The sequence below is a fragment of the Takifugu flavidus genome, chromosome 3 (assembly GCF_003711565.1).
Source record: "Takifugu flavidus isolate HTHZ2018 chromosome 3, ASM371156v2, whole genome shotgun sequence".
NCBI classification, from domain to species: Eukaryota; Metazoa; Chordata; class Actinopteri; order Tetraodontiformes; family Tetraodontidae; genus Takifugu; species Takifugu flavidus.
In genome coordinates this window covers 8925681-8951449 of record NC_079522.1, presented here as the reverse complement: position 1 = coordinate 8951449, position 25769 = coordinate 8925681, and the positions used below count along the sequence as shown (strand labels likewise).

The window sequence follows — 25769 nt, the reverse complement described above, 5'->3', positions numbered from 1 at the left end:
GACAGAAGACAAAACACATGTCTGGCGTTAATCACACTTTTATTTCTTAGATACTTGGCCATCATCTCGTCTATATATATATATAAAACCTCTGACATTTCCAAAAGACTTTGTTTCTCTAAGAAACAAAGCATAACGTGGAGCTTTGAGACAAACAGGCGTCATCAGTGAAAACTGATGTTTAAAGAGGAACAGATCACAGAAGTGTGATTTCTGCTCCAGAGTTTCTGGGGAATTCAATGAGCCTTTAACATCAGAGTTCTGTTCACAGCAAACGGGCTTAAAAATCCTAAAAATGAACGGGGAGGGGGTGCAGCGGACAGGAAGGATCCCCCTTAGTTTAAAAAGGGTGTTAGATCCAGTATATTAAAGTTATCTCTTATTTGCTTTTACCTTGTTATCTTCCTTATTCTTGTTATATTGTTTCTATTGTCAGGACGTGTTGGACGTCTGTAACTGAACACATCCCTCCGTCCTCCTTGCTGCGAGTAAAATTCAAAACTGTTGTCTTTGCCTCATTTGTTTCTCTCATGTTTTAGGTCGTTTGAACCTAACAAAGCCTGCAGTAAAAGAACTGTTTTCACTTTAAAATTACGAGCAAATATGCCTAAAGCCAGATAAAACACAGAAATGGGAACTTCAGCATCATCGAAACGTGGCCGAGCTTCACCAGACAGCAGGAGGGCGCTACGTGTACACAAAGCAGATATGTCAGATATAAATCCAGAAAGCCTCCTGGTATATAAGAGGCTGAGAAAAAACCATTGCTACACCATGACTGAAGGGGTCACCACAACGTCTCTGTTGTCTGATGCGACTGAAACGCTACAAAAACGCACCAATGTGGCCTCCAGCAGAGGAACTCCCTTCAGACTTGCTCCCAGATGAGTTTTTCCTGAACATGGACAACAATCTTTTTTCCAGCTGCAACAATATGTAAACAACACACTGAGGGGGCGGGGCTTGAGCACTGGGGGCGGGGTCTGATGAATGTTTGGTACGGTGGAGAGTGTTTGGAGTCAGAGATCTTCCTCTTAACTGAAAACATATTAAAAAGAACACACTCTTCTTGTTTAGATCCACATCTATCTGTGAAATGATCATTAATGCTGATGTTGGTTAAATTAAAGGACCAATGAAATGGCAGAGCCCTACCTGCTCTTACTTTGTGGGGATGGTGGGCGAGCCGGAGCGGTGGAAATGAATATTCTGCCACTTGCTGTCGCGGCGGTGCCAGATGCGGGTCTCCTCTGACTGCACGGTCCGAGGCTTCCCATCCGAGTCGATGTACTGGGTCAGACGGACGTAGGCAATGCACGCCGCCTCGTCCCCGATCAGGTGCACGTGGGGGTTGAGCAGGATGGTGTGAACGGGCAGCTTGGTCCTGGACAGAGCTGGAGGCGAGAGGAAGCCGGTTATACTGGCAGCACAGAAACGCTTCTGCTTCTAATGCTCGTGCAAACATGCTACCATTCTCAAAGTAGAAACGGTGGAAGTCCGTTCCCTCCACCAAGTTGCCCATGGCCTCAGGCTCAAAGGATGTGAGTCCAGGGTCACAGATCTTCCTGAAGCAGTAGAGCAGCAGGGTTAGAATGGGGGCGGGGGGTACGGGATAGACCTGTCTGTAACATGTAACTCACGTGTAGGCCTCAAAATCACCATTGTTGATGGCCTCAATCAGCTGCTCGGTAACCTTAATGATCTCCTGCTTCCGAGCTGCAAAACAAGGGACAAAGAAGGAATCAGGTGGTCCCACTGGATCTAAACATGAAGCATCACAGTCGGGGTTAAGGCTGGAGCACGTGAGCACGGACCGACAGCACAACATCAGCACAGGCGACGACACAGAGAAGCGGGGGAGTCGGACTTCAACACGTGACAACATCAAAATTACCTTTCATGCTAAGGAGCAAAGCTAGGAAACATGAATGGAGAGAGTAAGTGCTGTTGTTATATACGCCCACCACTCACATTCACAGCCAATTCAGGGAGGGCAGTTTCATCACGGTACACTCAAAAACACGCTCCACACATTGACATAAATGGAATAGCGATAATATCAGCCCGGCAGGAGGGCCCGAATTAACCCGCTACACGGACAGTCAGTCTGAAGCGCTGTGATCTCAGGCGCACGGGACGGCGCTGGAGAGTGTTTTTACCGAGATCTGTTTTACCTTGGGCAGCGTCAGACTCACTCCTGTTGCAGGCTAATTGAACGCTGACCGTCTTCAGCTGGGGCTGGGCACTCACTTGGAATGCCATCAAAACTGCTAAAAGAGCTGCAGAGCAGTGAAACGTGCGCATGACCCTGCAGCTTCCAGCTCAAACTGCCGGACGAGACTCTGGACAAATGTGCAGCAGAGCAGCAGAATGCCAGCTCTGATTGGCTGCGAGGCTGCTGACTGGGCTGAAACTGGGTTCACCCAGTCGTGACCAGCTGTGGACTTTGCTCTGCAAACAAAACTCTGACTTGTATGTTGACAAAGCTACAGTAAAGAGCAGCTCAAACAGAACACAGAGGCCATCTCAGGACACAAGAACCCCGTCCATCCCCGCCCAGGAGCCGTGGAAGCTTCAGCATCCTCCTACTCCAGGACTGTGGAAGTTAAAGCTGGAGGAGGTCATGACCTCTGAATGACCTCCGATTCACCTTCGAACACATATCAATCTTGTCTTCATCTACAGTGGGGGAAGGGCGCTGGCTGCACGTTCCCAGAGCTCAGACTTACACTGGGAGTCAGCTGGGCCCAGACTGTGGGAAGGCCCCCCCAGGCCAGGGCTGGACCCCTGCACAGGCCTGTGATGGGGGCTGCAGTGGCATGTGGATGGATGATCAGAAAAAAAGAGCAGAACTGAAGATGTGAAGATGAGGAGCAGGTAGACGGCCAGCAGTGACCTCAGCGTGTACTGGCAGCACTCCTCTGCACTGGGCCAAACACTGGGAGAGTACCAGCAGGAGGAGGAGGAGGAGGAGGAGCAGGAGGAGGAGGAGCAGGAGGAGGAGGAGCAGGAGCAGGAGGAGGAGGAGAGGCAGGGGGAGGGAGGCCGGTCAGGGGTGCGCCGCAGGTGGAAGATCTGAGGGGTGAACGGGGGGGCTAAAGTGATGATGGGCAGATGTAAGCGAGGATGGACAGACAGACAGACAGCAGGATGGCAGAAAAAAAGACAGATGGATGAGATGAAGAGATGAACCATTCTTTCAGGAGGTCATCTAATCTGACCTTTACTCTGGGGGCCATCTAAAGTATAAACACTACATTTGTCTGACCCCAAGAGCTGATGATGAATGGAGATGAGAGGAACAGAAAAACCCGAAAAGGCTGAGGGGAGTCCTGAAAGCCACAAGAACATCACAGCGTTCTCCTGTCAACACACCTGCTCCGCTTCAGGACGCGGCTGCAGCGAAGCTGATGCTACAAGTCCAAAAGCACAGCCAGGAAACAGCTAACAGCTGCTGATTAAACAGTTCTGATTTCACAAAACAGGCCAGCAAAGTGCTAACAGTGGACCACAGAGGCTTCAGGCCAAGCTAGGAGATGTGGACGACCTGGCTCAGATTTACTACAGGGTTTTTTATTATAGTCACTGTTGTGTCATTTATTAACGTTGCTGCTTTTCTCAAAAATCTGTATAAAACATCTCACTTACATGGTAAATGAGATGGTAAATGGTAAATGAGAGGGGGAATGCAGAGGTTCTGAAAATATTACACACCCACACACACACACACACACACACACACACACACACACACAGAAGTCCTACCTCTCACGTCCTCATCTTCAATGGTGGTGTTGGCGCTCTCGCTGGACTCCTACAAAACAAAAGCATCAGTGTGAGAGGAGGCCGGTGGTGGACGTTGACCCTGGAACGGCTTCCAACCTCAGTCAGAAGATCCCAGAGATACTGAGAAGAGCAGAAAACTACTAGTTTTGAAGTCAAGCAGTTCAGACATGAACCATGGTTGACTGTCCTGCTCTTTATCACTCATTCAGACTTTTTTCCCCATTTACACTGATTATGAATGATGTGACCTTATACCCAGTTGTACAGTATTGGTTTAAATTAAGATGTTGACAAATCCTGGGAACAATATAAACAAGCACTCTTCTAATGTGTGGAGATATGGAACCAGGTAATGGCCAATCAGAGAGATCGGATTAATTTCAGTGAGGTTTTAATTGTTTGAAATGTTCTTTGTGATTTTTTTTACCATCCTCTGACTTTAGCATGCTAGTTCCTGCTGTTTCTGCAACGCTCTTCCTCCACTAAGGAAAACCAGCTCTTCTTCTCTGTCTGATTGGCCCATTAACATCCACAAACATGTGACTTATCTACACATCTACACAAAGCTAACCACGTCATGTGACTGCACGAAGCTCATCTGGTGGATTTTAGCAACAGGATGGCTGACATGATGGCGGTGACACGAACATCTTTCAGGGCGGCCACGCACACATGAATCCTTGCTTAGAAGGATTTGGAGATGAAGGCCTGGAGAAAAACATTTTTCTCCAATATCATCGACGGTCTCTGAATGAGACGCTGATGTCACACAGGTTTACCCGCCCACAAAGTTCTTAATTCAGACGCCAAACACTGAGACCCATGCGACACTTGACACCAGCATGCAGCGTTTCAGCCTCAGCGGCCCCTGTTCATATCCACTCTACATCAGCTACAGCTTCTGTGTACCTTGGTTGCTTCAGCTGGGTTGTGGATAACTGTGGTTTGAGGCTCCTGATAGGAAGATCAACAGTGGGGAGAGAGGATAACAGAGCAGAACATCAATAAAGAAAGAACGGAAGAACAGACGCGGGGTCGGGGGGAAGAGGAGAGAGCCGAGTCATCTGAGAGCACCTTTAATCAGGGTCTGTTCCGTTACTTCGCTTCCCAGAACATCAAATACAACCACACGTGACCAACATTTACCAACAATCACAAGAAAGGAATGTTTTTCCCAACATTTCTGTGTTTCCCTAAAAATATTAAGCCCTTGAATGACTAATATATGATGGGCATTCATTAATGGCATAAAAAGGCCTTTTAAACTGGATATTCAGTGGTCGGATCCTTGATGGCAGCAGATATTTTTCAATAAATCTTTGAAATTCTGTGGATTTGAAGGTGCTTCCTGCAGATTCAAGACCACAGACATGAGCTGAACATCAGCAGGCGAATGTGCCTTCAGCATGTGCCTGGAAACCTTTAGGAAACTGGTCTATCAGTACCAGCAGTTACCGTCCTGGACATGCGGGACAGGTGAGCATGTCCAGGTTTGACAGACACCCAGGGAATTCATGCAACCCCCCCAAAGCATGCTCTATCCCAGATGATGGTGGCTGCACCAGCACCTGTAACAAAGCCGTTGTTCCTCATTCTTCATGTTTTAAAGCCTTAGAAGAGCTTCTCGGCTATAGTTTGAGCAGCTTTGTCACTGCTGCAACCAACAACAAATGGGAAACGTTTCAAAGCAACAAAGCAAACACGGAGCGCAACTCAAGAGTTTATGCTGCACTAAACTGGAGGCGTCAGGTAAAGGAGCAGCAAGCACAGGAGAGGGCAACATAGACTGAACAGACATGCAGGCAGCAAGGCAGGAGGTGGACCATGTACCAGAGTGGGGGCAGAATCTTTGGTGCTGGTGACCACATTGGCCCTGTTGTTGATCTAGCGGACAGCCGGACAGACAGACAGGACAGAGCAGAAGTGATCAAACATTTCAAGCTGCTGTGGAGAGAAAAGTGGAGCGAGTGTTTGAAGAAGGGTGTCAGAGCCCCACAGTTAACCCCAAACACACACACACGGCACTTCCTTTGAGCCAGGCATGAGGATCCTCACCCACAACCCGGCAACAGCCAAATGTTCGTGTCACTCGGATGAGGCTGGATCTGGCAAAGGTCAAACTTTGGTGGAAATGAGCAAAGCAGACTCACAGTTTAACCAACTGGTTTATCTTGAACAGGCAGCACACCTGTCCAGGCGAATGCACTTGAGGTGTGAGAACATTTGATCTAGCCATTTTAGAGGGGGAACTTTAGCAGATAGCTAACAGAAGAATACAAATAAGGCTAAAATCAAATGAGTGAAAACAAAGGTAGAAAAGTCACAGATTTGAAAAGCTGTGGAAAACAAAAAGGATTCCCTCGATCTCTGCGATGAACCTGGCAACTGCACACAAACCTTAAAACCATGTCGTAACCATCAAACAGGCCTTTAAAGTGGTGAGGACCAGCCAAACTGTTCTCACGTCCCAACAATGTCCTCAGAATGTGGATTTGGGCATTCAAAATGTAGCACAAGATACAAGATCAAGGACACACACACCCCCACAAACTTCACTCACACACACGCACCAATTTCTCTTGCTCCGAGGAATCGAGATATGAGTGTTTGCTTCCATCAGTGACCCAGAACAGACCACCTCTCCATCCATCCAAACTTTATTAGCAATAAACAGTAATTCTGCTGTAAATGTAGCGCTCTAGCTAGCTGGGGTATGCCAGAATGAGTGACAACACCAGCCCACATCTAACTGAGGTTCTAACAAATCAGAAACATCAAAACTCTGCGGATCGGAAACCAACTGCTGTGAAACCCCTGATGGTGAAGGACCAGTGAGACCAGCTGAGGACCAGTGAGACTGATGGACAGACTGAGGACAGCAACAGAGAAGGAGGGGCTTACTTTGACACCATCCGCTTTCTTGTTCAGCAGGCTCTTGGCTGCTGTTGAGGAAAAAGAACAAGAACATCAGCAGACAGAACGCATCACTCACACACGAGACATGAGGGACGACCTCAGAAGGCTGGAGGATGCACAGAAGGGGGTCGATGTTTCCTCCAGCCACATTAGAACATGCAGGTAGAGTGGGAGAGAGAAGACGGGTGATTGTGTCGGGGGTGCGGGAGTGTGCGTGGCCGGAGCGATTAGTCGGAGTGCACAGGTCGATGAATTTAGTCAGGATGACACAACCTGAAAGCCATGTTGAACGACGCCAATATTGATCCGATATAGATTTGCAGCCAGTCTCCCCCACCCGATGGTGGACTTTGATCTGGTTTTAGACACCCGAAATCAAACCTTTTTCTCTTTATGCTGATTTTCGTGCACCTGTCTCTTTAAGATTTTGATTTTGAAAAACAGAATGAGTGTTTATAAAAGGAAAAGCCTCTCTTCTGAGAGGGTTCTCCTTTGCTGACACTAATCAATCGGATCTTTTTGATTCTGTCACTAGCTTATGGGGAAATGTAATTCCTCCACTGCTGCCCAGTCAGAGCAGACAACATGGTGATGTGAGAAGACACACGTCTATCAGGAACTGGTCAAATGGAGCTTTAAACCAGTTTTCTCCAACATGGCCACCAGTGTCAAGCAGATTAAACAACATGCAGCCGTTTGGGACTCACCTTTCACACAGTTCAACCAAAGTGAGGGAGAGAAAGAAGAGTAAACACACAGGGAAGGAGGAGATCAGAAGACTAGTTTAACTAGAGCTACAGCATCACTAAACCAGTTTAACTCAGAGCAAGGACATCAACGGGGATAACCAACGATCAAAAAACAATGACTTCATCTATGAACTTCTATCTGCAGGGTTCCTCAATGGTTTAGTCCTACCTGAGAAGTTGCGGGTGGCCAGCATGGTAGTGAGAATAGCACCCTGGGAGAGGAGGGACAGACGTGTTACAACATGTGAGAGGTCCCATCAGAGTCAGAGATCTCCAGGTCAGGGGTCAGATGTCTCAGGGTCAGGGGTCAGGGGTCAGGCATCACTGGGTCAGTGGTAACTGGTCACCCACCTTCAGCTTTCTTCTGGCATTGAACTTCTTCAGGCACTCCACAGTTTCCTGTCTGTGCATCATGGAGGCCACAGTGGAGCGTTGCTGCAAATACAGTCAGCAAATACAGTCAATACACACAGTGACAACACACATGGGCGCGTCTGTGTGTGTGTGTGTGTGTGTGTGTGTGTGTGTGTGACACCTACGCATATCCAAGGGTGCTTCAAAGCGTCTGAGGCGGTCACTCTCTTGGCTGGGTTGATAGTTAGCATCTTGTTGATCAAGTCTTTGGCCTCTGGAGTGACCGTGTCCCACTCAGGAGATGGAAACTGGGACAGTGGACAATTTTACCGTTCACACACGCATGAAGACATTTCGGTTTTACTCATTGGTCTTTGTCTGAATGAGATCAGCTCTCACGTCATAGGCGCCCGCTTTAATCTGCTGGTAGAGTCTGTGCTGGTCCTCATCCCAGAATGGAGGATATCCAACCAGGAGAATGTAGAGGATCACACCTGCAATACACACAAGGATAAAGATGAACACAGGCGCACACACCTCAGGGACCCAACAGTCACGGCCGCGTGTGTTAGCAGATTAGAACGTTTGTGTGGAGCTCTTTCTTCTGACATGGCAACTTCAAAAAGTAACAAAAAGTCTAAATTCTAAAGAGTATAATCCAGAAATGAAGCCATTATTTACCTTTAATACATCATTATCCTCTGTAATTAATATAGCGAGTGAACACACCAAACATCCCTCACATCAAAACCAGCTTATTTATTTAAACAAACTAAGAAAAAACTGCTTCTGGTGTGACAACAGCTGAAACGGCCTCAGGGGGGGTCTTACCGCAGGCCCACATGTCAACAGGCTTTCCATATGGGTCTTTCCTCAGCACCTCGGGAGACAGGTACCCTGGTGTCCCAGCAAACCCTAGACGGCAAGACGAAGACTTGTGAGGACGCTTGTCAGAACCCTTGTGGCCTACGTGTCCTTTAAAAACCAGCAGACCCTCCAGAGTCATCAGAAGCTGCTGCTGGATCAAAACCAGAGAGTGAACCAGATACAGACGGAGGCTGAAGCTGTGGGAATAGAACAATTACTCCTCTGTTGCCATGGGAGCGGGGAGACCTAATGGGCTGAAATGTACTCAGTCCAAACTTAACAGCAGAGCCAGGAGCAGTGGCACACCTAGTTCCCCCAGATAGACCCAGAGGGTCCGGATGATTGGATGAGAAGTAGAAACATATTAGAAAATCTCTGGGGTCCCTTCTCTCGCACGGCTGCAGAAATGATGATATGCAGAGAGAGAAATTTACACATAGTTTATACATCAGTGTCTCCAGGGGCTTTACAGGACGAAGAGCCTGAATCCCCCATAGCAACAGTAACAGGAAGAAACCCTGAGCAGGACCTGGCTACTAATGCAACGATAGGCTTGAACATTCAATTCCATCAGGGAGGCAGCTGGATGCACGTGATGGGAACTCACCGAACCAGGCCTGCTGGTCTCCCTGCACCTCGATGGCCAGGCCAAAGTCCGCCAGTTTGACAGCGGCCCCCTTCAGCTTACTGGCCAAGAGCAGGTTCTCTGGCTAATAGTGAAGACAGAGGGGAAAAAGGCTTTTCAGATTCTCAAAGCCAAATTCAACAGCTGAGCAGAAGTCTGAAATGAGTCACTAGATCATCGGTGAGGTAAGAAAAAGAGTTACACTAGCGTAAAGTTTGCTCATCCAGCAGCACAAACAGCAACGCCACACATAACTGCTGCATCCAAGCGGAGGCGAGCGTCTAGTGGAAGTAGGGTCCTGGACCCTGTTTGACGCTGGCCTGATCCCAAGCAGGTTCTGTCCAAGGCTACAGATGACCTTAGCATGGAGGGATGGGACCTCCTGGCAGGCAGCAGCCAACGCATGCATGCAAGTCCAGAGATGGCCTCATGTCATCAGAACAGGGGGCGGGGCTTCAAGAACGAGAGCCCATACTCTTGAATCTTTTTTTTCCTCCCGGTGTGGCACAAATAAAGGATAAAGGAAATGTGAACTCCTACAGCGGAGCACTGCAGTCAGAGTGTGAGACCACTAACAGGGCTGCTTTGAGTCTCATACACAGGAAAGGTGCTACGGTTGATTCAGTGAGGGTTACTGGCATTATCTGTCTCACCACAGCCTGGATCCCGCTGAAGGTCCAGGTACCTACATGACATCTGAATGATGTCAGGGTTCAGATGGGACCTCCCAGTTCTTTGGAACAGTAACTGCGCGTCCACGCTCAGCCTTAAAGTCCAGAGTTTCCAGACTGATCAGCGGTCTTTATCTTGACCGACACATGCGCAGGCGATGCTGCATGATCTGCAATGTTCACCTGTCCCTGCACGATTCGCTGAGGATGAACATGTTTGGATAAAAGAAGCCGCTGAAGTACAGATCGTTTGTGTTGCAAACCAGATCTTTACGACCGTTCGCCCCCCCCCCCCCGCCCATGAGATGGCTAATGAGGCTTTCAGAGCAAACCGGGCTTTCCTGGGCTGTGATTTTACTGCACAGCTCCCTTATTCACTTGTTTGTTGGTGGTATTTGCTTTGTCTTTGTGCTTCTCCAGCGATCCATGGCTGCTGCCTAGCAACAGCCAATCAAGAGGCCAGTGGGTGAAATCCAAGCCTGCTACTGCAGGGTGTGACCAAGACTGAGATACACCTGGCTCATTTGACTGAACACTCGGGGCTTCGCAGTGATCCCAGAGGGACGATAAGTATCTTTACGCAGCAAAACCAGAAACACACTTTTTATTCTGCATATAGCTCAGTTCATCAAAACGGGAAAAGAATGAGGACAGAAAGTAAAACCAGCCTGGGATGATGAAAAGGTGACTCACCTTGAGGTCACGGTGGACCACGCCCATCTGGTGGCAGTGGAGCACAGCCTCGAGGATCTGCTGAATGCAATGACTGCATGCAAACAGCAGGGGGCACTGGGTTAGTCACAAGCTGCCACTTACTGTCTGCAGCCATGTGCTGGCTTTGAAGCTCAGGGAGCTTCCATGTCGCAAAGCGGACTCCACCCACGAGGCAACTCAGAGCAGACGTAAACAAGGGTGTCATTGTGAAACTGCCAATTTAGTCAGGGGTCACCAAAGGATGCATTCCGTGACGGGCCCGGTTTACCGAAACAGCGCTGCGCTGATGTCAACCATGCACACAACACGGCCGACGCGCTGGCTGAGATTCAAAACACAAGTGGTGTTAGCTCCTGACTGGCTGCAAGCTGGCACCGAGGAGGAGCTGAGCGGCAGGCCCGGACTGGTTCTGATGACCAGGCTGAAATGGTCCAGATCGGTTTTTTAATGCTGGTTTATGCTTTTGTTTTGGCACTATCGTGATACTGCGAGTTCCATGCAATGAATTGATTAAATCCAACTGAATCAAAGGTCAGAGGGTCGTACAGAAGTGATCCGAACGCTCCTGGAATAGTTGTGCTGCCTGTAAATTTCCAGAGGCACTGATCAACGGAAGACATGAATTAATCACGCTTGATTGGAGTTTAAATCTGGATGTCAGGGTGCAGACGCTGTGCTCCTCCTCCTGCCTCAGCCCGGGTCAGCACATGATCCGGACAGATGTGGTAGAACATGCATGTTGTGTTCTGGCAGGTCTGGTCTAAACTAGACGAGCCACCAGCTACTCTTCAAGCATCTGCAGCACATCTTCTGCAGATGTGATGCAGATGATGTGCATGGAGAGTAGTGGCACTGTGCCAAAGGTTAATAAGTCAGCTGATCGGGGGGGGGGGGGGGGGGGTCAAGGCAAAAGAACAGGTGAGCAGGCTCATGTCTGTTTGGTCTTACTGTCATGACTGACCTTCAGGTCCCTGTGAACTATGCCATTTATGTGGCAGTGATTTACACTTTCTACAATCTGCTGTATGCAGTGACTGCGGAGGAGAGAGAGAGCAGCAGCAGACAGGGAGGAAGAGGAAGAGGAAGAGGAAGAGGAAGAGGAAGAGGTCAGGAAACAGGGAAGAGGAGCAGGAAGGCACAATCACCCACATACACGAAGCAACAGGACTCAAAGACATGGAGAAGGACATTTAATGGGCGGGTCAACATTTGGGAAACAGAGGCGAGAAGGGCCTCAAAACCATTATTAAATAAGCTAATTGAGCAAAGGAACTGTATAAATATGAAAATCATGAAGATCAGCCTTTGATGATCAAGTTAGCTGCTGTGTGTTTGTCCACATAAAATAGACAGAAAACTTCTGCTGCTTAAAGTTCTACTTTAATCGGATTAAAGGAGAGTCACAGAGTGCTGAGTCATCCTGAAGAATCGTCACAATCATTAAAAACAGGTTAAAAAACAATCCTACCAAAGGTCAAAAGGTCGCCTGTAGTAGCATTTTTGGTGTTTTGGGAGACACTAGCCAATTGTGGTTCTTTCAGACTGACATTTAACATATCTGAGAAGTTAAATGTGGAAACAAGTGCAACCCAGGAAAGGCAGAGCCAGAACCAGAAGCAGGCTGCTGTGTTTAGAGGTCAAAGGCAGCTCTGGCCTGATGGGTGTCATAAAGGCCATAAAGGGTGTTGCAGTTTAGATGTTGCCCTGAACACTGATCCCTGACACTCACCTGGCATCGGCTTCGCTGTAATACTCCCTGGCAACGATATCTTCAAACAACTCTCCGCCCGTGACCCTGCCCGGATAAAACAGATGATCAGTGACTGGTCCCGGATCAGTGTGAACTGGCATATTCCACAGCAGTGATGAGCAACGTCACCATCTGCAGGAGCAACACTAGCGCCCTCTTATCTAAGCTGTAATCTGAAGGATTGTTTTGTACTTTACAGCAGCTGGATTAAAGAACAGGGTCAGATATCAAAGGTCAGGTCACAGGAATTCTCTCTGTCTCCAGGAAAACTCATCATTATTGAGGCGGCTTCAATGACCACCTCTTTATCCCAACTGGGATCCCAACAGGTTCTGAGCCCTGCTGTGTGGTCTAAAGTCAGGGTTGGGTGTGTGACATCACGCACTCTGGGGACTTACAGGTCAAACACCAGGTAGTGGGAGCCCTCCTCTGAAATGCTGTCATGAAGGCGCACTGTGAGGAGAGAGCAGACAGAGCCGGGTCATTTATTGACTTCACTTCCTGTCGGCAGCTGAGGTGTGAAAGATCTGGAAACGGTCAACAAACAGGCAGCAACAGATGTGTGTCTTTCCAAACTGGGCCGACTTGCGTTGTCTCCCTTCTACATATTAATTTGTACTAATTTTAATACCAATTACCCGTTGGCACTTTTTTCATCCCTTAAACCTGCAGATCCTGTGAGGATCCCAGGAGCTAAAACTGAACTAATTTCAAACATCCACAGGAAGGAGACGTAAATAAAGAGCTATTATATCTATAAGGCTTCTGAAAGGTTCTAATCAACAGGCAAATAACAGGGGTTTAAAGATTGTTAAAAAATGAACAGCTGCCCTCCAGTCAATGGGAGCCCTGAGCTCTGGTCAAACACAGTCAAACATGCCTTTTCTTTCTATTCCATCATAGATCTTCTCCCTGCTCGGCCTACATGTCGATGGTATAGATCTGACAGATGATCCGATGACCCTTCACCCATGCTGCTAACTATACTGCTAATGCGGCTGCTAATCAACTCAGGACATTTAGGAGGCAAAGACGCAGATTACAATCGGGCAACGCAAAGACGTTCCGACTTCAGACTTGATGAAGTGGAAAACACGAAAGCCTTTTTAAAAAAAAAATCAAAAACCCAAATCATTATCTTCTTAATTTGAGACGAACGACAGAACACGATAAGTTACCGATGTTGTGATGCTTGAGCAGGCGGCAGATCCTGGCCTCGCGCTCCAGCTTCTGGTGATCTGTGGAGATAAAAGGACCTTAATGTCATTAAACATTAAACTCCACCTCCTCTGATATTACCTGTGGGGAGCTGACAAGCAATAAACATTAAAACTACAGAAAACTCCGAGGGAATATAAAAGATATGATTCCTGATGCTGATATTACTGACACAGACCTCCTGACGTCCACACTGAAGATCACAGCTAATAACTGCTGAGGAACTCACTGCTCAGACTTCTGCTAGTTCATGTTCTACAGTTCTATATTCAAACCTTTCACATAATCACCAAAAGAAAGTGTTTTTCAACGACAAACAAACATTTAGAAGCTGCCAAACCACACGTGTCAGGACTCATCTGCACCAGTTCCGTTCAGGAACCTCATCAGTGTTTCTGTTGCCAACTGGCTACAGCTAACCCAGTTCTTCATTCCTAACTACATCAGGCCAGAATTTAAATTCCCTGTCCAGCATCTGACGCTTATTTTTCTTCCTTTTTGAACCTGAACGTCACACAGCATGTTGTCCAATGATGTAAGACGATGAAACGACTTAAACTTGGAGTAAGTCGATAAGTTGATATTTTGATTGGTTGAAAACCTCATTCAATGCCGACTGTTCAGAAGAGCACACATCGATCAGCAAAAGCGGCAAAGACGACTTACGTGCAATTCTAGCTTTGCCAGTGTGGTGTGGACGTCCATTTGGGAAAAGATGATCGGCATGCTAGCATAAATACAAAACAGCGACAGACAAGAAACAGGTAACCCTTCTCTAAAGTTTTTCTAGCTACATCGCCTCAAGATGTCCAGATATTTGCTGCAGAGCTTCCTAAAGCCCATAATGCAGTCGAGCATCGGCAGTCAGCCTGTGGGATCATCTGGATGTAGACAATGTGGAGGCACAAGCTTGTACCAGAACATCTAATGGCCAACTTGATTGAAATGCAATATTTTGCTTTTATTAATGAGTTTTATCAAATGGATATGTATTGGTTTTAAAGCAATACAGGTTTTTGAAGCCTGCGTTTTGTGTGTGTCCCCCACCGCAGTAGGAGAGCAGGCCCACGGGTAGCGGAAGCTTGGCCATGAAGACCTGGGAGGCGCTCTGCTCTCCTGAGTTGCTCCAGAGGGTGAATGTGGAGTTTGTTGAGGTCAAACTGAAGAACAGGATCCTGACCGGAACTTAAGTTAAGATCCAGGTGGGGTGCTGCATTTATAAGAGCATCTTAATTGGGCTACTACACTCGATTGCTGTGACTAATTTATACTTTCCGTCTGCAAAAATGTTTCCATGAGTCCGATTATGCGTGGAGACAAGCGGAGTGGCTGGGCCACCGCTGACCTTTTACAGGCCACAACAATCCATAAAGCAGTTAGCCAACAAGGTAGCCGCCACAGCTAAATCAACAGCAGCATCTGAATCAGCATTGTGGTGATCTCCCTTACAAAAATACGCTGATATGGTTCCTTAGGATCCTAACAGTTGCCACCACACGCAGAAGGCTGTTTGTAAAGGACTCAGTGGGACACTTCTGCTTCCAGGTCAGTGAAATATAAGTTTCAATAGAAGACCGCATAGAGCAGCTTGCCATGTGCTCTCGTAGATCGACTCCAAACCAAGTGATCTGGGGGTGGTAGGCCGGCGGCATTCAGACTTCTCTGGCCCAATTTAAGTGGAGCTCAAATTAAAGCAGGAATTTGGTTTTCTTTGGCGCACTGGAGGGTGTAGACGGGTCCCCAAAAGGCTGAATCACTCTGGAATATTTGACTATTCAGTTCAGTCACCAGTTTCATGGCATTTGTCCTCAGCGTCTTTTGTTGTTGACATACAAGTTCTTTATGCTTGCCCTTCAACATCTATTTTCATATAAACATTTGTACGTTTAAAGGTCAGAAATGTTCGAACTAGTTGCATTGCACCACCCAGGAATATCTTTTCTCTTCCCTTACATTATACATGGATCACATGCGATGAATTGAACATCTCGGACTCACTATCATGAACAAAACGGACTGTAGAGGGGAGGACACTAGAGTCGTATAAGCTGCAATTTTTCTTGCAATTTTCTAAATGCTGCAAAAGGTGCTCCTTTTTGGTGTGGTAGAAATGGTCACCCTATTCAGAACTCAACAGGTCTCCCCAAAAACCCACAGTGGGTTCCTGTTGAAAGCTTCCATCTGCCTCTTTAGTCCCTGTGCGCTATAGAATCAGACTCCTGCTGCTACCTCTAATTTGTAACGGCTACAGTTGCTCAAAATGATCACTAGGGGGAGCTAAAGAGAGGAAGAGATGGTGGGCTGACGGATAAGTTGAAACGTAGCTTTAAGGATGATTTTCTGAATGTGTGGACATCTTTAATCCTGTTCGGGCTCTACCTGAACGCTGCCACACCGTTTCAAACCACTGCTGGTCCCACAGATCTAATCCCGATCGGACCAGTGGGATGTGCTCCTGCAGGAGGGGTAATCCTGTGGATGTGCACCTGCGTCGCTTCTGTTGGACGGCACACTGCTAATCTGTGATATAACAGGATTTATCCGAGCTCAGCGGCCATCTCCGCCCTCAGCAGTAGCTGCTCATCTTCACCGCCAACCTGCAGCGTGACGCCGCTACGCCATCGAACGCATCCCCAGCTGATTGACACTTCCTGGACCATGAAACCAAAATGAACCTAGTGGGTTACAGCACCGCTCAATAGCCCTGGTCTCACTCCAGCCTCGTTCGTCTCCCCATTCATGATGGAATCACCCAGCCGTCCACTCACCACCTCATCATCCAATCCAGCTGCCCCTCAGCAGGAGGCGGGGCCTGGTCCTCTTCTGGGCTTCTTCCTTTTAAAAGGATGTTTCTGGAGACTTGGACTTCCTCACCCTGACAGCGCTGCAGGAGGGCCTCCATGGTCTTGGATGGCTTGGGGTCCCTGGAGGTTTGATTGAAGACCCCCTCAGAAAACCAGATGAGCTTGACGTGAAAATGAGGGCAGAAGCTATTTTCACTGCCGTCACAGCTGTGCACATCTGCTTCTCACCTGGCTCTGAACTACACAGCTGAGCATCCACTGAGTTTGGATTCTTTAATGTTGTTTAATCTTCTATCTTTAAAAAGCCCCAAACCCTCTGATAAGATGAGAAACAGGTGCAGGAAAAGAAGAGTAAAGGGGCACAATAATTCATCCTCTGGGAATGAAACACACACAGCACAACACTCATCCACCATAATATTTGGTCATTTCGTCATTTTCATGCTTGAACCCAGAACTTTTGGTCTCATCTTGGGGCACGATGCTGTGTGTGCATCACATACGGGGATTAGCAACAATCTCCGAGGCCTGTTGCTGAACTAATATTTATGCTGCTCGTGTGCAGGCATGCAGGATGTATATGTGGAGCGGTACGTCGCTGCTGTGCACGGCCCACAGCACCATAACAGCCGGGGTCTCCTGATCCCAGCAGGAGGAGCAGCCCCCACGCAACTGATATCTCCCTTAATGGTCAAGGTGTGACCAGTAATGGCACCATAATCTGTCAGATTACGTGGACACGGTCCACCAATAACGCACGGAGGAGCGTCTGGTCCCTCAGGCTGCTGCTCCTGACTAAAGGACACCAGAAAACACAGATTTGAATGGAATCCCTCATCATTCAGGTCCAGATGGCCTGCGAGCGAGCCCGCTGTGGGCTCCTTAGTATCACAAACAGACAGATGTTCTGGTAAACAGAGGATGACATCCATCGTGGCAGAACATCCGCTTGTTAATCTATGGTACAGCCAGAAAATGGCAAAACTTCCTGTATTCTCAGCCACTCCGGCGGCTTATTAACACGCATGTGAAAAGGCCTGGTCCAGCTGTTCGGCAGCCAGAGTCAAAGGCCAGATGTGCCCAGGTTCTGCTCCTTTCTAACAGAAGCTCCAGGAGCTCCGCAAACATCTTTTATTTTAGTTATTAGTCATTACATCCAAGAGTCGTCATAAAAATGATAAATGTCTTTGTGAGATAACAGTTGGGTCCGTTGGGAGGTCACCAGGAACTCATTTGGTCCAAATCCCTGTTTATTAAAAGAGCTCAGAATGTCTTTTGGGCATTAACTGACCGTCTCGTTGTCAGCTCACAGCTCCCGTGGCTCTGAGCTGGGAGCCCGATCTTCAGACTGGGCTGCGTTGCAGGTGAAACCATGAGAAAGATCGCTGGAAAGTTTAGATGTGCGCTTTATTTATGCACATTTATCTAGTGTATGGCTTCCTGAAGCTTTTCAGGGGAACATACCACAGAAGAAGAGTGCCATCTGGACTCCTGTCAGCATTCAGCAGTATTTTTCCCTCCAACGAGACGTTTGGGAACGTCTCCAAACCCTCTAAACGCAGCCGTAAGGCTGAGTCACAGGCTGGAAAGATTCACTCCTCAACACAACAGTGAAGCTTTTTCTGCTCAAACTTGATCCTATAAATAATCTGCTACTCTGACCTGAGATCTTCATCCATTGCTAATGAGGCTAATTCGACTTCTGTTCCAACCCCACAAAAACGACATCAGAGCTTCATCGGAGCTTCGGAAAGGTCACCTGCTGGTGCATCCTGCTGCCTCATTCAGGTTGGATCTTACTTCTTATACAAAGGCGAATGTGTAAAATCTTTTGATTGATTTATTTTTGCTCAAAAAAAAATGCTTTCTGCATCACAAACCTGTGTAAAGCATAACCAAATACCCGCTGGGTGGAGGTTACAGCAGAAAATGTGTCAAAACAGGTCACATTTCTGGCATGCGTGTTTACATCTGAACGAGTCTGGACCTGCATGGCTGACAGGGCGGGTGTGGCGCACATGCTAATGTTTTCCTTCAGACAACATATGAACGGCATGCTAGCGCCGTCGTACTCGCTGCTACAGTTTCTCCACGTTCCTCTCACCATCCAAACACTTAATCTCGTTTGTTTAAAGCTTCGCACTCATGTCTAACTCCTCCCCACGGGACCAGAGACAGAGATCGATGCCCCTCTCCACGTCTTTGATATCTGATGGCTATTGATTGCCCGTTCCTTGTCCCAGTTTACATGCAACAGAGCAAATCAAATAACTGGCGGGAACATGTCCTCCTCCTCAACACTAGGTGGCGATATGCATTTTCTCAGCAGGCTTATATGGCCCTTTTTCCATTTGACCTATTATGTCACATAAGCAATAACTGGAGTCGGGGGCAGAGCTGCACTGTGCACGACAGGAGCCTCGATGATTCTGCCGCTTTCTTCATCTGCCATGTGATGGAAGCTTTACCTATTGAGCAAGGAAGACGCACGCTCTCCCTCGTGGCCATGACTGGTTTTCTTGGATGTTTTTGTTCCGGGGTCATACGCCAGCACGGGGGTTGTGGAGCGGCGTCCACCTGCTGGAGCAAATCGACTTCCAGTTGTATTAATTGTGTGTTTTATTCAGATAGTCCCAGTAAAGTCAGTGCTTTTCCCTAATACATTCAGAAGCACTTTAGTTGTCCCATTAAAGTCGGATTAAGGCACTAACTCAAGTGCCATGTAAACAGATTTTAAATCAACTTTGCTCACTCAGGGAGTCGGATGTTTGCTACGTCTGACCTGCGAGGGTTCAGCTGCTGAAAGGTCCAATTAGGAACCGCGGGTTCGGAGGCCTTTGATCAAACGAAGCGCTGCAAAGTTGGATTCCCAAAGCTCCGTGCTCGGCTTTAGGCTGTAATTCCTGAGCACGCTCCGACGGCCAGGATGAGCCACGCTGTTGGCTGGCACCACGCTGCAGAGGTCAGAGGTCATATTGAACCGTCCACCAGGTTTAACCCCTCTGAGCTGCCTGTCACAGCCAATCGTCCCGAGTGTGTGGAAGGCCGTGGACACATGTGACAGACCTACAGGAAGTGCCAAAACCTGCACCTTCTGCTCTGAACTCAGCAGTGGAAGGTGCACGTCCCTGGATCACAGCTAACCTGGACTGGTGAACATTCAGGGACAGGAGTGAAAACCAGAGAAGCTCTGACTGAAAGACTGTTTGACAGATGTACGGGTGGAAGAACATAAAAGCAGCACATAATCCTCCCTCTGTGTGTGTGTGTGTGTGGTGTGTGTGTGTGTGGAGGGGGGCATCAACAGCACGAGACCAGGATTAAAAACCCTGGATTACACATCAAGTACACAAAAACAGGAATATTCCCCTGGATTTGTACCAAGTCCTGCTTTCACGCAACAGAGACGCATAAGAGCGTTAGCTCGGTTAGCTCCTACGACTCGGCTGCTCTTAAAGCCTCGGCCTGAAACATCTGTGTAAAGGATGTAAAGCTCTCACACCAGGTTTAGACTCGTCAGTACACGTCACAGGTGTCCCAGAGTTCAAGCACCTCCACTTACATGGATGTGTGTGTGTGTGAGTGTGTGTCAGCAGTCCTCCTGTAGCTCCCTCTCACTCTGTCTGTCCTGGTGTATCACCTGAGTTGCTCCCTGAGCTTGACTCAAAAGCTCTTAAACGCATCCCGGCTTAAAGCGATCACATGTGAGTGATGCAGCAAGACAAGGATGAGGACGGGGGACATGGCGAAGGTGGCAGAGCAGGCGTTTCTGCCCGTTTCTCACCTCTGCCCGTTTCTCACCTCAGCAGCTGCAGCAGATGGTGTCACCTATCAGAGCGACCTGAGGCATGTGAGCCTTGCCTGCTTGTGCCTCTAACGTGACCACATTCTTCACACCGTCGCAGCTTTCATCGTACCCCAGAGCAGCTCATCTGTCAGGCCTGGAGGTCTGGGTAAAGCTGCAGTGTCGGTGCTGATGGAGCCTCCCTTTCACTCATTACATACAGAAGAACCTGAAGACGCAGCGCTGAAAAGGTCAAAGGCCACCGTCGTCTGAATATAAAACTTCAAACTTTGTGAAGGACCTGCAGACGAGGAGGTGAAACTGGGGTCACCAGTTAAATACGAGGGTCGTGTCAGAGAGATTTTCCACTGATGGCGGCAGAGATTTGAAAAATGACCTACATGCAGCAGCAACGTGGACACCACCATCAGCTGTGGTCCAACCCCCCAGGAGCCCCAGGACAGCAACTCTACGCAGCACATCACGCCGCTCATCAATCACAATTTACATGAATTTGCACATCAAAGCAGGCAGCCTGAAGCTGCCAGGTGCGTTCACAACCCTGCTGCCACCCTGGAAACCAACGGTTGTTTGCATTGGAAATTCGCACAATGATGGTGGAAGTAAATCGTAACGAGGAACAAAAGAAGGGCTGAAAAAGGCAGATATTTTCGTCTACAGCAGGGGTCGGCCACCCAAAATGTTGGAAGAGCCATATTGGACCAAAAACAACAAGAAACAAATCTGTCTGGAGCCGCAAAAAATGAAAAGCCTTAGATAGGGCTCATAATGAAGGCAACACATGCTGTTTATTAGCTGTATTAGCCTACTTTCCAAAAGACAAATACATAATGAGCATTGATGATTAAATGTTTGTTTTCCCTGCAGCGTATCCTGGGGAGAATGACGCTCCACGATGGTGCTTTGAGTTTAACTTCCATTATAATGAGATGTTGAAATTAAATATTTACTATACACATTTATACAGCGCTGGAAAACTTTAAGAATGTTTGTCACGTTTTTCCTCCAACAGAAATTATAATAAAACAATTTCCATTTTCCTATTAAAAAAAGGCTCCAGGGAGCCACTAGGGCGGCGCTAAAGAGCCGGGTTGCCGACCCCTGGTCTACAGGAAGCACAGGAGGGCCGATGAGCGTTCAATAAAGGAGCAAACCTCAGAGGAAGCCTGACCTGAGCGTCCTCTCTCAGTGGTTTATTAAGGCTGCTGAAAGCACCAGTGGACCAGGTCTTCGCTAGAAAGGAGCTCAGTGTGGGCTTGACAGACAGAAGGTCTAATTAAAGCAGGAGAGTCCCCCCCCCCCCCCCCCAAGTGGCTGGCCTACTTGACTAATGAGGGTATGAGAATCAAGCCCAGTGGGAATACTCCAGTTCATCCCAGTTTCAGAGATGCGAAGAAGCGCCACCTGAGTGAGTGACACCAAGCAACTGTAAACAGACCCCCCCCCCCCCCAGAATGCGCTGTGTGGAGCTTCCTCACAAATATCCCTATATCCGCCCATCTGCGCAGCAAAGCGCCGGCTGCTTAGCAGACTATCGTTTGACCAGACTATCAAAATACAGATGTTCAAACACGCCTGGCTTCTCGTCTATTTTAGTCAGAAGGGGCATTTCTACTTCGGGGGGATTTTACAAGGTTGGGGTCATCGGTGCGTGACTCCACTGCAGGAACCCCCACCAAACTACCAATTACAGGGACTTTTACCCTGGAAAAAGGTGCTTAAATCGGGCCCAAACAACACCTGGGTTTACTAATTTAGCATTAGCCTAGCAGCCCCTCATTATTATCATCATTATCATCATTATTATCATTATTATCATTATTATTATGCGTTACTGCCTCCCTTGTTTTTGTTATTTTCCATTTCGCCGTCTCGCCCGGGTGATTTCACAGTCAAAACCGTCACATAACGATTACAGTGAGGGGGGGGGTTCTACCCCGCAGTAGAGGTACGACCATGGAGAAGGCCGGACGAGGGGAACGGTTCTACCACTGCGTTCTCTTTCTGAAGGGGGGGTCATCACACCTCCGTGGGGCTGCACGCTTCAGCGGCCATGTTTAGATCCTCCCTGCAGCTACATGCCGCCAAAAGCCGGCCGGAAATGTTGACTTTGCTTTACCGTTTACACTTTTTTTTTTCACTCCTTTTCTTCAGCTCAGAGACAAAGTGAGACAAATGAGAAGTTTCACACACACACACCCCCCCCCCCCCCGCTCACACCAGAACGGTCTGATTTCTGGGTTTCACGCTCCCCTGCGTCGTGCTAATCAGATATTTTTAGCCTGCCACAAGCAGCTGTGCATGCATCACAAGGAGAAGGAGGGTGTGTGTGTGTGTGTGTTTGAATCCTTTCAAACACAGACATGCTGCTGCTGCGCCACTGCGTGCTGGGGGGGCATTCTGGGGCCGCATCTCTGCTGAATTCCCCCCCCGGGGGCTCGGCTTCGCGCTCAAGTGCACAAAAAGGAGGAAAGTGAAGTGAAGAAACAAATATTGAGCGTCTGATTCCCAGAGTCGCAACAATAGCACAACCGCGCGCGCCTCTCAGCAGCAGCGGCAGGAAACCAAGTTGGGTTCCAGTCTTTCAATGTCCCAACTCACCCCAGGCGGGGAGAATCCTGGGAAACAGGATCTGAGAAGAAAAGTACATCAGCAAACAGTGACGGCAGCCAGTTACACAGCTGTGTCCCTCCTCTCCGCACCAGCAGGTAACCTTTGACTCCGGTATTGCAGCGAGGGTAAACATCCAGAAGGGGCGATTTGGTCCAGAAGACTGGAACCAGAGCTCCATGAGATGCAAATCAGTGAGGAGGACGGACGGTTCTGGGGTCACAGCTGCCGGAGTGAGAAGACGACGGCCAATTCAGGGAAACGTGGCTGCGGTCGCATGAGCTAACGAGTAATGTATGCAAAACACAACAGGCAGAACAGCCACAACGCCGCCCACAGACTGGAAATGGTCCTCCAGGACCTCATATGGGTTCCTGGGGTCTTATCTGCTGTCTCACGGCGGCTTCAGGGACAAACACGACGCGGGGACGGGGACATACGGACGTTCTCTCAGGCTTTGAGTCGTCACGGCTGCTCGTGGCCACAGGCTAATGTGGGTCAGGCAGGACCTCAGAGGGGTTGTATGTCAGTGGGACGCACCAACGTTTGATACACACACACACACACGCAGGAATCCGAGTCCAGCGGGAGGATTCAGGCACTGACCTGGACGCTAAATGATCCATATTTTCTCTTACAGAAATAAAAAGTGAGGAGTGCAAGCGAGAGCTGCTGGAGCGCGGATATTTGCGGCTAAATTAGCCCAAGCTGACAGCGTCATCAGCTCTGCACAATTAACTGCTCCAGAATCAGCGTCAACACCTATATATTATCCTGCCAGACTATATTTAGCGCTCCATCTTGTTTCCATGGGAATGAGGAGTTGACGGTGAGCAGCCGGGGCTGCGGAGGCTCCGGAACCGTCCCCACTCTGCTGCTCTGGGTGACCTCAGCTCATTCAAGATGAGGCTGCTGTGCTGATGTTCACAGACGTGTCCTTGTTCCAATAAAGCTTCTGAATGGAGGTCACTGTCATTTTAAATCCGCCCTCGGAGAAACTTCAGCTCTGTGTGACAAAGGTCCAAATACCAGCCTTCAAACTCCCCCCCCCCACCCCCAACATTATAGTGTCGAGCGGAGATTCGGGAAAAAAAGTAGCTTCAGCTGGAGTTCCAGCCCCACGTTGCAGACACAGAGGGAACGTGTGGAACCAGAACCGTGCAGAAACCACAGCCCTCACCACAGCGGCACTGGTGTCCAGGTCAATTCTAAACTGGTGCCTCCCCCAGCACAGAAGCTGGGGCCACAGCGGTGGAGAGGTGAAGCCAGGAAAACACACATAAATGCTCTTTTTTTTTTCCCCAATCAAGAAAATTAATGAGAAACGCACATGTCATCATCGGAGATAGGGAGGAAACAGGAGCGCTCACTCGTTAGCGACTTCCAGCTGCTTTTATGAGACCACTGATGGACTCAGAACCATCAGAGAACGTCTGCTCGCTCCTCACCTCCAGCCAGTTTAGCCCCTCCACACGTAAAGACGGGAACACCTGAATCCTGACAGATCTAACGACTGCTAATCATCGTCGCCATTGATTGATCGATCTGCCTCTTCGTGTTTCAGGACGGCCAGAAGAACAGGGTTCTTCCCGCCTCTTAAAATCTTTGTGTCTGTGTGTAGGTGGGGGGGTGTAAAGGGGAAGTTAGCACAAACAATGAGACTGGCTCTTCCTGACCTCTGGCTGACAGCTTCTTGGTGTTGATGATCTTGGCGGCGTACTCCTGTCCCGTGGAGATCTTCATGCAGCGTCTCACCACAGAGAAGGCGCCCCTGCACGAGAGTTCACACACTTACAAGCAGCCGTGAACATCAACATGTGGCAAAAAAAACCGGAGGAGGACGCCAGCGGCTCAGGTCAGAACCTTCCCTCCAGCTGACGGAAGTCTTTCCACTGAGCTGGCCGCCTGTTTTAGCTACATTCCCGAGGAGCGGAGAGCAGCAGGAATTCTGTCAGTTCCTGCTCAGGTTTCTGGCCGTTATCTGTCAGATCGACTGATAAACCACAGACGATTCTTCTGAAGCCAGAACTCCAGAGAACATGACTGATCACGCTTGATTTGACCTCCTTCACAGATTCCACACACACACACGGTCTGTTCTGTCACGCTCACCAAAGGTGGAAGGGAAATGATTTGAAATCTGATTAAGCTGTAATTATCAGACCTTTGATGTCTGACTCAAGTCTCCCCAACATTTCCTGGTTCTGAAGAGACTCTTTTAATCAATAATCTTTACTGGACGCCGGAGGCGAGTCTTCTGGTTTTATCAGGAAATGAATTTCTGGAAACACTTCTGGAAACTTGAAGGCGTTTACAAAGCCCGGAATCCATCCTAAAGTTGCTTCAAACACCTGTCGGGCGCGCGCTTCAGGTAAATCGGAAGAATTTGGAATGGACGCGCGTGAGACGCACCCACGCGCGCAGCCAGTGCAGGTAAATGACTCAAAGTAGGTCGAAACGAGGGGACTCACTTTCCCAACTCCTCGTACATCTGGTATTCATCCGTGAAGCGGGTGCAGGTGGTCGCGGCCATGTTCAGGTGAGCTCGGAGAGACGCGGTTTGTGGGAGCAACTTCGGCTGGAGTCTTTGTTAAAGGCTTCTGGGCGCGCTGGCAGCTCGGTACCGCTCCACCAGGTCCGGTTTACTGGTCCCAGTCACAGCTGGAGTTGGAGACGTCGCGACCTGCTGCCGCCTTGGTTTCTGTGAAGACTGGAGTCAGCGCCGCCGTCAGGTTGGACTCGTTAACACGCACCTCACATCCGGTCAGAGGACTTCAGAGTAAAATACAAAGCGCGCGTTCGTATTTAAACAGGAAGTGTGTGTCGATGCATGGTTTGTAAAGGGAACATACAGTATATCACAAACACAAAAGAACAACATAAGTACGATGGGATTTTTT

The 25769-nt window shown here is 48.6% G+C and overlaps 1 protein-coding gene across 13 annotated transcripts; it reads right to left on the bottom strand.

Annotated features, from left to right (window-relative positions):
* Positions 1–22: 22 nt before the first annotated feature.
* Positions 23–25595, bottom strand: LOC130522380 (calcium/calmodulin-dependent protein kinase type II delta 1 chain). 13 transcript variants are annotated; one of them, XM_057026731.1, is made up of 21 exons: positions 25341–25595; positions 24546–24640; positions 13611–13670; positions 12831–12885; positions 12412–12477; positions 10662–10734; positions 9280–9382; positions 8637–8720; positions 8205–8299; positions 7991–8113; positions 7803–7886; positions 7621–7663; positions 6688–6728; positions 5617–5670; positions 4696–4740; positions 3766–3814; positions 1895–1915; positions 1641–1716; positions 1471–1565; positions 1166–1394; positions 23–1038 (listed from the first exon to the last, which is right to left on the bottom strand). In XM_057026731.1, exons 1-21 carry the CDS (start codon positions 25400–25402, stop codon positions 1035–1037), a joined length of 1557 nt encoding a protein of 518 aa, XP_056882711.1. In that variant the 5' UTR covers positions 25403–25595; the 3' UTR covers positions 23–1034. The 13 variants fall into 13 exon arrangements, with proteins under 13 accessions (XP_056882711.1, XP_056882710.1, XP_056882712.1 ...); XM_057026730.1 differs by having other exon boundaries at positions 1156–1394; positions 25341–25594; XM_057026732.1 differs by having other exon boundaries at positions 1156–1394; positions 6688–6725; positions 25341–25594.
* Between the last annotated feature and the right edge of the window lie 174 nt (positions 25596–25769).

Excerpts from the sequence above, each read along its gene's own strand:
- LOC130522380 (XM_057026731.1), bottom strand. The coding sequence starts at position 25,402 with ATGGCCGCGACCACCTGCACCCGCTTCACGGATGAATACCAGATGTAC. Across the intron at positions 13,671-24,545 it reads CAAGAAGCTGTCAGCCAGAG|ATCACCAGAAGCTGGAGCGC; the intron begins GTCAGGAAGAGC and ends TTATCTCCACAG. Across the intron at positions 7,664-7,802 it reads ATGCCAGAAGAAAGCTGAAG|GGTGCTATTCTCACTACCAT; the intron begins GTGGGTGACCAG and ends CTCCTCTCCCAG.